This window comes from Phaethon lepturus, unplaced genomic scaffold (assembly GCF_000687285.1).
Source record: "Phaethon lepturus isolate BGI_N335 unplaced genomic scaffold, ASM68728v1 scaffold978, whole genome shotgun sequence".
NCBI lineage: Eukaryota > Metazoa > Chordata > Aves > Phaethontiformes > Phaethontidae > Phaethon > Phaethon lepturus.
Genome location: NW_010559465.1, coordinates 77,127 through 89,131, shown reverse-complemented (window position 1 = coordinate 89,131; position 12,005 = coordinate 77,127). Strand labels below are relative to the sequence as shown.

At 38.0% G+C, this 12,005-nt stretch overlaps 1 protein-coding gene across 1 annotated transcript in view; it reads left to right on the top strand.

Annotated features, from left to right (window-relative positions):
* The first annotated feature begins 7,586 nt into the window (after window positions 1–7,586).
* Window positions 7,587–12,005, top strand: part of DLG5 (discs, large homolog 5 (Drosophila)) — a 70,145-nt gene continuing 65,726 nt past the window's right edge. The window contains exons 1-2 of the mRNA XM_010293351.1: window positions 7,587–7,617; window positions 8,622–8,690. Of these exons, the coding sequence (XP_010291653.1) occupies window positions 7,587–7,617; window positions 8,622–8,690 (100 nt within the window). The remainder of the gene's footprint in view (window positions 7,618–8,621; window positions 8,691–12,005) is intronic.

Below are 12,005 nucleotides of genomic sequence, written 5' to 3'. Positions count from 1 at the left end.
TCCTTAACCTCTTATTTGCCGAGATGCCTTAACCTCTTACCTGCCTTTTAATTGGCAGTAAAACTCAGCAAATGGACCAGAAAGACTGAGTAGTGGTCTTGAAAACTACTTTTTTTTTCTTTTTTAATGTCTGACAGATGAGAAGTGATCATTACATCACTTATACATGGGTCTGAGTTACCCTAGTCTGTTAAGACAGAGGAATAGGCAGCTGGGACAAAATGGGACCAGGCTAGGTGTAAGGGTAGGCACAACTGGGATGCGCTTTGCGTGCTGATACAGAGAACAAAACAAGTGAAGATTGCAGAAGCTCCCTGAGTGGGGTGGGTGGGTGGTGTGCTGATGCCCTCTCACTGCCATGTGTGGACTGGAAGAGGAATCTGTAGCTTCTCCTTCTTGGAGATGGCATCTCATTGATGGCTGTGGGGGCACAGACCACTGTGCTCAAGATTTTGTGGGTCCATGAGGGCCTGCTGCTTTCTGGTGACTGACATCACTGCACTGCTGAGCTGAAGAAGCCGCGGAACATACGGCAAATGGTCAGAATGCCATTTTGCTGGACACTGCACAGATGGAGTACTGGAGGAGTGCATTTGCCGAGTGGATTTAGGCCCTGGGTTATCCAATTTCCTTTCCTAGAGGGGAAGGGATTGGTGAATGTGCTCTACTGCATTGTAGTCATCTGGGAGGTTTAATGAAAATTTACATCTCTCTACCTTAATAAACGAAATTAATGCTATCTTCTTATGTATAATTTACTGAGTATTCTAGATTGAGAAGATAACTTTAAGAGAAGCGGAGTTTGAGATTTCAGGAAGCTTGTTAAAGTAAAATGCTATTATGTTTTCTCTCTTTTTTTTTTTTTTTTCCTTTGGCTTATCATATATAATCCAGCAAGCAAATGTAATGTTCCTGATGGCTAGATGTCAGAAAAAATTAATGGATACACTGGGCTTTTTACCAGTGGAATGGAGATGGGTTTTCCCAGACTAGGTTAACTGTCATTGTTAGAGCAGCTATATTATAATTCATGATAATTTGTTATTATATAATTCATAAATAATTCATAAAAATTATTTCAGCGTGTGTTTGATAAGATAGTCAGCTGTAATACCACATCGTGTTTGTTGAACAGAAGACGGCACTGCTGCACTGATAACCACGCAAGGACCACCTGTGTAATCCACGTGAGCTGAAGTCATGTTGCGATTTATTTCACCTGCCTGTATTGCAGTTTTGACTTCAAATGCAGCTTTTTCCTATCTGTACTAAATGCTGAGTTTAAAGAATCTGGAGCCAGTTATTCTCCACCTTTTGGGTGACAGCCTACAAAAATACACGTTTCTCTTGTAAGAAAGCGGTGAAGGCAGTGCATGCAGCTCTACAAACCAAAAGCTGTTCTTTTGCCAGAACTCGAGTAATACGAGTTTACATGCTGATATTTTCACGGTAGCTTGGTGTGTTGCTGTTAGCCTTAAAATAACTGTTGAAAAATCATCACCCATCTCACTGCACTACCTAATGGAAATTCAAGGCTGTAAGAGGACTGCATGGTAGTTCTGCTCAGCTGAAATGAAGTGTAGGAGACAAATGACTTGTCAAGACAAAATGCACTCACTAAAGTAAAGTTAAAAGCCATCCCAGTCAAAAAGCAAGAAGACAAAGGTTAAAGCAGTTGTTTCTGCTTCAGAACCTGAATTGCTGCAGGACCTTTTGAATAAGTAATAGCAGTAGCAATTATGACTTTATCTTTGGTCCTACTGCTCCAGCAGATATATTTAATCACTTCTGGTGTGGTTTCACAGAGTGCAAGAGATTATATTAGTCATTTTAATAAATTGCGAAGAAAGAAATGAAAGACTGGAAGGTAGTAAGGGGCATTATTTCTAGCTGACCTCATATATTTGGGTGTGATTTCGTTTGGTTTTTAAGCAGTCATAAGTTTTTATACCTCTTTGCTTCCAATTACCAGTTGGTAATAGCTGCTATCCTGCAAATAAAACTTCATGATAGTTTGGCTCTTAAAAATTGCTTCTGTCCCATTTCTGTAGGGCATTATTAGAGCATCATGTCCATGGCAAAATAGCTGGAATGCTGTCAACTGAAGCAATGCTGCCATGTGTGTTTTGCTAATCAAGCTATGCAAATTCAGATCTGTAAAGATTTTTAATCTTTTCTGTGCTTCTTTGTGTGAAAAGAGGATGATTTGACCCAACGGTGAGAATGCAGTAAACAAGAACAAATAACACTGATAAGTTATGTGAACAGCTGCAAGTGTATCCTAATGCTAGTCATAATATAGAGAAATGAATTACCTTGTTTTCTTGTCTCTTGCCCTTTCTCGCTGCCAGTCTTCCGCTTTTTTTATTGAAGGCACCAGTGTCTGCTCCCTTTCATAATGCCCACTGTAGTAAGATACACAACAATAGTCCAGTAACTTAGATTTCTCTTAAAGGTAGCTGTTAATTCTTTTCAGTATAATTCACTGTATTGCTTCCTGGCTAAAGGAAAAAAAAAATCTATAGCAATCAGTGTAGCTGTTGCTAGAGAGGATACACTTAGGAATGCATATGTAGAAATACAGATCTGTGGGTTTATTCTACTATGAAGTGTTCTGCACACATGTTGCGAAGAAAATAGGAATTTTACAGATATTTACGTCTAGTGTTGTTTTCAACAATTGAAGAACAAATGCTGTACTTGGCTGTATGACTGACAACTAGGAACTTAAGCATCTGAACTCAGGGCTTCTTTACTGATGTCTCTGGCCTCCGGCAGGTTACTTAACTTTCCTGAACCTAAACCTACACAGGAATTGCAGTATGAAATGGGAATCAGCCTGACCTGCTATTCTGTTACCCGTGCTGGTTTTTACTAAACGTTTCAGAGAAAGGTGCCAAAGCCCTTATTCATCTCTGAAGTGTTCTGTCCTTAACAAGAGTTTGTCCTTAATCGCTTAGAACTGAAAGATGGCTTAATCACTAAAGTATCCATCTCTTCCAAAACCACACTTTTAATATCAATATCTTAATATTTCATAAATGTGGTGTTATAAAATGTTTTCTCCATTATAAAAGGAAAATTAAGTTTTTGAGCCTCACTATCTCCGCGAAACTGTTAGACTGAGGCATTTGGGAAATAAAAATTGTACATTTTTAGCTGCTGGTTATTTAAAAAGCCATTAAATGTTCACTACCTTTTCATGGTTTCCTAAAAATAAGATAATTTTATGCTGCACGGCACAGTATTAAGGAACTGTAGGTGTGCAGAATAAATAATAAGGTCATATTTAAAAGCAGATGGGAGAAGAGACAGCAAACTTTTGCTGATATGACCTCTGCTACTGTTCTACATTTACTGCTAAGTTTGTACCTTTGTTCTTGGAGTTACTCACATCCTTAAAGGTACATGACTGTGAAATAAAGATGGCATGGATGGAAACAAATACCCAGTTGACCTTGTGCATGACGTCAGGATTTAATGTCTGAACATCACACAACTTGCAAGAAATGACTGTGTCTTATGTTTTCTGACAAACCTGGCTGCACAGGCTGCCAAGAAAAGAATAGCCTCAGAGATGGAGCATGGCAGATCCGTGTGATCTTAAGCAACTTGGGCAGTTCTGTTTGTTGTAAAGGCAATGGGAACATTGTCATCTGGGTCACTTCCAATTTTAATCAAACTTCTTTGCTCCCCCCCAGCAAGTAGGAGTCCTGCCAAAGTCAGTTTGGTTTGGTGTGCGGAGATGTGGATAAACAAATGTTTGTCACGCTGCCCTCTCATCCGGTGCGTTGGACCTCCATCAGAAAAACCATTTGCTGACGAGAAGTTGAACCAGCTGGCTGTCACCGTGCTGGGAAGGGAGGGGAGAGGAAGAGCAGAGTTTAATTAACAATGAAAATTCGCAGCCGGGGAGCATGGAGAGTTGTTTAATCTCATCCTTAAAAGCAGAGGTGTAGCAAAAGCAATCCGTACGGGCAAAGCACTCCTTCTAGGCCCAGTCCTACAATGAGCTCTGTGTTCCTAGTTAGGAAACATCCATAATTCAGGAGTCAGCCGTACTGCAGATCTTTCAGGATTGCATTAACATGGGTGATGTGCCTAGAGCTGCGCAGCTGAGACCAGAGCACTCACCGTCTTGTGGGATGAAACACCTAATGCTCCTTGCCTTAAACCCTGGATCTTCACACACCGAAATAGGTTCAATATACCAGCCTCTTTGGCCCTGTACTGAAGGTGTGTATTTGAGGGAGTAATTATTCCCATTCTTCCACAGTCATTTGGTTAATATAGCAAATTTTGAGAGATGAAATAGCCTTCCTTTAGTTGAGTTGGGGACATAATTTTGTAAATATTTGAGAGTACAATATAAATTTTGGAAAAAAAAATTCATTAATTAAAAGCATATGTGTAGTGAACTTTGGAAAGCTGAGTCCCTGTGTGCTTTAGAGCCATGAGCAGAGCCTGCATACCTACGCGTATGGAGGAGGATGAGAAGGTTCTGTGCAGCCATGGTGATCCTGACGTTCAGCTTATCTCTGCATAATGAAACTTGAACACAGCATGTTTTTCTCAGAAGTCATTCGATAATTTAGCATTTAGTCCTAGAAGAAATTTAACTGATCCTTTGTGCTGCTTTCTTATAGAAGGTACCAAGTGCAAGCTTGTTTTGGGGGCTTTACTTTGAGATTAGCTGGCTTGTCTTTTTCAGTCTCTCCCTGAAGTACAGATTATGCCCAGTGTTATGTGGTGTTTTGCAATTCAAATGTTAGAAAGACAGAAGAGAGAAACGTTCTGTTTTAATTTTTTGCTAATAATTTAATTCTACTAGTCTAGATTTGGCATTGTTGATGAGGAAATTGCTTGGTTGGACAGTTGGTGTCTTCTCGGGACATGTAACTCTTCTTCCCCCCCCCCCCCCCCCCCCGCCTCCATTGTCTTAACAAGGAAAATATATATCGCTGTTTTTTTGTAGACATTGTGTAAAAGATGGAGGCCAATTAGAATGCAGTTCCTCTGCTGTCCCTGGAGGTGGCTTCCACAGTTAAGCAACTAGTGTCTTTCCTGATTTTCTGTGTTTTTAAGTGTCCTTCCTGCCATCTGACTAATGAAGACAATAATAACTTAAGGAAATTTGACTTACTCTAATTGTTGAAAATAAGGAATGGGATTCATAAGATTCTCAAGTATATACTGTAGCGGTTTTTAAATCCCTCTGCTTTGCCTAAGTTGTTTAGTACAGCCAGGAACTGATCCAAAGCTTAAATAAGGATGAACAAAACCAAAATGTCCCAAAAGCGAATCTGCCATGCAAAGGCAGGATGCTTAAGCTCTTTTTTTCCTCTCTGTACAGATGCGCATCTGTGAAAAACAGGTTCCTTTTTAAAATTAAGTATGAGTAGTATCTACCATGTTTCTCAGAATCTTGTCATTTCAAGTTGTCATTCTGAACTTAAAGAATATGTCAGCAATTGTTATGGGTCAGTGAATTAAAATCAAATGTAGCAAGTTTTTGTACGGGGGGACTTTAGTGTGTGAGGTGAATACTAGCAGAAAAATATGAAAGACAAATATTTGGAAAAGTATGGTGAAAGCCATGTGTGAACCCCTAGGTGTGAAACACTTTCAACATTAACCTGAAAAAGTAGTCATGGTTTCTTGCTGGGTTTCGTGTTCTGATCTTATGTTTTCTGCAATTTGACAAAATAGACAGTCAGAAAGTTTTAAGAATTTGAAATGAGTGGAAAATTGCTTAGCAAGGGAGCCAGATGGTTTTGCAATGGATTTTTTAAAATACCATGGTTGTGAAGCCCATAAACAAACAGGGTGTTCTAGTGCCTTTAGTTATAGAAACTAGCTTGTGCCTTTTTCCTTCCTTGTCTTTTTGCTATATTTGAATTCCTTTTGGGGGAATCTTAAGTGTTTTCATTGCTGTGAGGAGACATCTTACAGAGTGGGCAAATGCTGTCTTGGAGCATTTTCAGATACTATGGAGGTATTGCTAGTTTGGTCAAGCAGAATACATAAAGTATGATGCTACTTCAGCCTGAATTGAATACATGGATGTGTATCAGTTCAGTACCTAAAGATGGATTTTAATATTATGAAAGCTATGTAGAATCCTCTGGCTATTGTTTCTGATCTTTACTAACGCAGCTTCTGATGATGAAGGTGGCTCATGTTCCGGATAATGGACTTGTATAGTTTAAAAACTAACCAAAACTAAACATACCCACAAAGGGCCTTGGAAGCCAAACAAATGCTGCTAGATTTTTTTTTTTTTAAGGTTTTGTTTTCGTTTGGTTTTTGTTGTTGTTGCTGTTATAAGTGAGGAATTACGAATGGGTCAGATGATTGCTCCCCTCTTCACAATTGTACGTTTTCCTGTGATAACATGCTGTGCATACCGGATCTTGCATTTACAAATCTGAGCTAATGTTTTAAGAACATTGCTAGGGAGAGTCATATGTCTCCATTGATGAAGTCAGCTTCACAAAACTTTTCTATCTATTCTATTCTCTATTCTATAGAGAGCAGAATTTAACTTGTTTTAAGTCCTGGCTCTGGCTTTTAACACAGAAAAAGACGACAGAGAGGATCAGTGCTTCTTGAAGATAAATAAAAGCAAGATCAGTGAAGGTGATGAAACTTTGAGTCTTGTCTTTCTTCACTCTTAAAAAGAAGTGAAAGCAGCTAACAATTAGTAAAAGTTTGCTTAGGTATGGGACTCATATGTAATTTTTTAGAGGAGCTGGGCAATATTGTCTTAAGTTCCTCAGTATAATGAAGTGTCACTTCTTGGCACAAGATTTTATTGTGCTTGAGTCCCACACAGTTTTGATACAATCTCAGTACGCGTTGTCTGTCATAAAGATGTCCTACTTTGTTTAATACATTGATCTGCTTTTTTGAATTTCCCCTATGATTCTAATCCTTCTAGTCCAGACTACAAGTAATACAGCAAGTCATACGAGCTTAGAATATGCAAAGAGGTTGATTTTAATTAATGCAGAAATTATTTTGCTTTTAATAAGCTTTAATCATATAGGAACACAGCTTAAAATTTTCTGTGAAAATGCTTGAAATGGAGGAACAAATACGAAGCAGACTTTTTTCCTGAAGCCAGTGTATCAGTGACATGCTTGTCATTTATTTAAAAATGGGAACAAAACAAAAAACCTTGCATCCCATACAATGGACGAGAATAATTTGTAAACAATATTTTGAATCATTTTTCACAGGTATTTGTCAGGTTAAATAGTCTACTTAAAGATTCACTTCCTTTTCTGGTACTTATTTTCTGCATAGTCTGACCACAGGATTTGCTTGGAGAGAGTTTTCCGAACATTGAAATACTTTTTTAAGTTTGCTTTTGCCTAGACATAACTCCTTATATCAAATATAGGAGCCTCATTCTTTGCCAAGATAAATAATCACCTCCCATTAAAGTTGGGGTACATGTCACTTTTACTAGCTGAAGATCACACCCTAAGTGTGTTTGCTTTTTTTAAACTCGCTTAACTTTCATTGGTTGTGGTGTTAGTAAACTCATTTTATCACATCTTGTCTTTCCTTCATCTAACACCATGGTAGTTCCAGATGTCACGTCTTTTCCTAGTAAGAAGCAGAAGATGAGCAAAACCTAGGATTTCTTTCTTATTTTCCAGCCTTTACTTTCTTTAATCTATTTCAAAGGTGGATCTGTGCGTTTAATCTCATGCTGCTTCTTGGCTTTTATTTCTTAATTTCAAAGAAACTGGAACAAACATTGAAACGTAAGAAGGAGGACTATAGGCAAGGCAGCTGCTGAAAGTATTGCATTTGTCTTTGAGCTTGGCTGTTGTGAAGACGGGTCTCGTGTCCTGGCTGGTGCTGAAAATGGACCAGATTTCCATTTGCTTTTGTGCATGATCACTCCCTGCCTTTACCACAACGTGTTTATCCTGTTTGTGAGGGATGGTGGAGCTGTTTAGTTTGTAAGGTTTTGAAGTAGGACCTGTTTTTCTAGTTCTTCTGGGAAGTGCAATCTAGCATAAAATAAAAGGCGCCTCTGTCTATTGATCTATTAATACGTGAAAAAACTTGCTGTTGCTATCATCAATAGCAGCAAATGGCTTTGTAGGTCCTTGCTTTTAAGGTCAGATGCTGAAAGTTGCAAATGGATGCGAGCAAAATTTATTTACCACTGAACTGAAATATTAAAGTCTGAAGGAAGTTTGAGGATAAGAATACAAATCAGTTACACAGTGAAATAGGAGCTGGTACCTGTAAAAAGATAGGAAACCAAAATAGATTCTGGCTTTTGTCACAGATATCGCTCAATCTTCATGATGTAGAGATAAACTCTCTATTTTCACTGTATATGAAATAACCATTGTATTAGCTCAAGGTTTTGCTGAACTCATTTTTACCATTTCATCCAAAATTATTTCTTACTTGGCACACACTGCAACGTTCATTTACAAATTATGTTTTCCTTATTAGATTTTTATACATTAGTGACCTGCGTTCTCTCCAATTTAGTGTGTTTGGCATCTACAGTATCAAGAAAATGAATGGTTAGCTTGGTTTGGGGAGAGGAATAGAAAAAAGTAATACTGTCTTTATTTTTCTAATTTTAGGGTCTACTTACAGCGTGCTGTCGATAATGCCTTCTGATTCTGAAAGCAGCAGTTCTCTGAGTAGCATTGGTGAGTAAGGTATTAATCTAACAGCTTGTGAGCGTGTCTTTTGGGAGCTGAGGGAACGTGTTTTTAAGGTTGCTTTTGGGAGGGTAGAGGGATTCGGGTCATAATACCGAAGAAGTTGAACTAGAACATGTAACCATGCATCTTCACCGGGAAAAAGTGCACCCATTTTTTGTAGTGCAAGTGAATCCATTTCATGGCTGTATGCAGTTGTTGCCGATAACATCTGGTACATTTGGATACATTAAATGATGTAACTATGCTTTGAGTTACTTAGTAAAATGATGTAAAAATGGCAACCTTAGGCTTATGCAACGCCGTGCATCAAAAAATATATAAAGCCATGCGTATATGCGTATGTATATATTTACGTAGATGTGAAAACTGTAGTCAGAGTAGAAACCATCGTAGAAATTCAAAATATTATTAGCCAAGGTCATAGCCTTTTAAACTTTCAGAAGTGGCTGTAAGCTTTAACCCTTACTTTTTTCCTGCATGCAATGAATTGCTTCGTTTTCTCTATTTTTAATGTCATTGGGAAAGACAAAATGTTAAAAAAAAAAACCTACTCCCCAAACTAACAACTAGAGGAAAAAGAAATGTGGACAAAGACCTCTAACAAGATGATGATATAGGAATAGCAGTATTAGCTGTCAGTTTTCCTCGTCTTCACTTACACAAATAGTTCTGTTGTGAAATCTATGTAAAAGTCACTTGCCTTGATAGGAAATCTAGGCTCTTGCATATTTAAAGTTCCAGTGTTGTGTCAAGCATCTGTAGACTTCCTTGGCAGCACCGGGCAAGTCATTTGTCTGTTTAAGGATGTGGGTAGACTTCTGTTGCAGTCATTGAGTTGAACTTTTAACTCCAGCATGCAGGAACAAGATTTTAGAGTTGTCTGAACTATTTGCTGAAAATACTGGAAGCTGTGGCATGTTAGTTTGATTTTTATCAAGATCTCACTTGTATGCTATTACCTGAAGGAAGGGTGTGATTTAATTTGCTATGAGTAAACTGGGGCTGGAAATAGGAAGAAGAAATTTTTTTAACTTTTAGGGTAACCAGACTCAAAAAAAAAGAACCTTCCAAAGAAGGAAGTTCTTGCAGGGTGAAATCCAGTAAGTTTGTGGAATAACTGGATGAAGTGATGCCTGAGATAGGACTTAAAAGGATCACCTGCATCTTCTATGTTCCTCACTTATAAAGGAAAGGTACACTTAAACCCTTCTTTTACAATTTTCAAAACTTTGTGAATACACATACTCGATTCTTTGTACCTGACCTTTTATAATTTTGGAAGTCAAGGTAGGTAGGTGGACAACTGGTGTTTGCCATCATGAAGAGAACTCTTGCTTTAACAGTGACTACTTGCAAGCTACAGATACCTGGCCTCTATTTTCTATTTTATTAATTTTTGGTGGCATAGTACCTTCAGGATTCCCGTTTCTGAACACTTACTTAGAAATTGGTATGTTACTTCGGAGACATCCGTTATTCCCATATGTGAGTCAGAGCTGAATTTTTTCCGAACTATGTTTTGTTCATGTTTTAAAATACTGAAGTTCATGCTGAATCGTGATCTGTGTATTTTACCTAAAGGGCTGTCCTTGGGAGCGTGTTACGCCTTTGGTGTGTGCAGTGGTCAAAGTTCTTAATAATCTAAAAATTAAGTGACCCACTATTAAATAAAACTTATGATCTAGTATTCTCCATAGTTCTGTTTTATTCAAATGATTAAAGTGAGTTAGGTGTTTAATATTTAGTACATTAACAGCCAGGGGAATTTTCTGTTTGAAGCTGGCATGTTTGTTTTATAGTCTGGTTATAGACTTGTTATTTGTCAGTATCGCTTTTTTCCCCAATCATTTTCTCTCCCTCACATCTTGTTCTGCAAGAGATATTTTTCATGTGATGTAATATCAATAGCAAAATTTCTTTGCTTAATAACCAATGTATCCTAATAGACATGTTTGCAAGTCACTTCAAAGCTGCAGTCAGATTATTTTAATATTGACGGATTTGTTGAATGACAAACCATCATAACTGATAGTGTTTTCATGCCAGCTTCCTGAAGGCTTCGTATGACTACTTGGCATGGAATCCCAACAAATACTGAGTTGCTATAGCGTTTCAGGAATTTTACATACATCTCCTGTCCCCATCACCATCTCACTGGAATACATTTTCGCAAGGGTAGTTCTGTGCAGGATAAATTACAAGTTTTGCCTGTGAAATGAATGCATCAGTAAAAAAAGGTAAATAGCTCATGGTTTGGAGACAATGTAAGCTTTGGTTTATGTTCATTTGGTCATTAATAGTAATATGTTTACCCACGTGTGTGTAAAGGAATATTTTCATTTCCCCACTCACCTGTGCCTTTCTCATGGAGCAGAAAAGGAATCTATTTTATTATTCCTGAGTTCAAAATACTTATTAATATTTAACAAATTTTTATTTTTGGTCTGCCTTGCTTCTGTTTTTCAGGCAGCTCAGAAACATATTTATACATTTGACCTTTCAGAAGAAATGAGAAAGGTATTGGGGCCACTAATTAAGCCCAGATAAAGAGCAGTGAGTGAATCTTAGCATCTTCTAATGAGGAGAGAGAATACAGTCGTTCATAGGTAGCTTTTGGACTCCATAGTTCATAAAAGTAACAAGAGAAGGTTATGTCCATGTGCTTTGTCATTTCTTCCCAACTTTAATCACCCTAGCTATTGTTGGAGGTGGTTTCCACGGCCAGCGTTCTTAATTAAATGATCTTTTTCTGAAATACTTGCAAGTAAGCTAGGATGTTGTGCAGTGAGATGATTCTATATGTTTTACAGCTATCTTGTGTTTCAGAGTTAATTTATGAAGCTATTGCATATAACAATGGGCTTATTTTCCAGAAGAAGACCCTGATCTAAGAAATAGGCTTAAATAGTATGAAGACGAGTGTTCTTAAAAGGTTGTTCTAAGAAAACATGGACTCGGTCTCAGTCAAATAAATGAAACAGTGTTAGGATTTGCAAAGGAAGTGGGAAAGATGAGCATCATTTAATCACTGTGTAAACCTGTGATGTGTCCGAGTCTTGGGTATATTTGCAGTTGTGATTCTCCCATGAAAGAGAAGAGGGCAGCAAGCACAGAGAGAAGTAGCGTGAGTGAACAGTTACAGAGCAGCTTCTCTATGGAGACAACTGGATATGCTGGGGTTCTCTCAGTCTTCAGTAGTGTCATAGTCCTAATGTAAGAGGAGAGCAAGGAGTGATGTAACTTGTATGGTGTGACTCAGAGAAGAGTTTAGGGCTAGTCTATCCTGAGTACTGTGTTGTC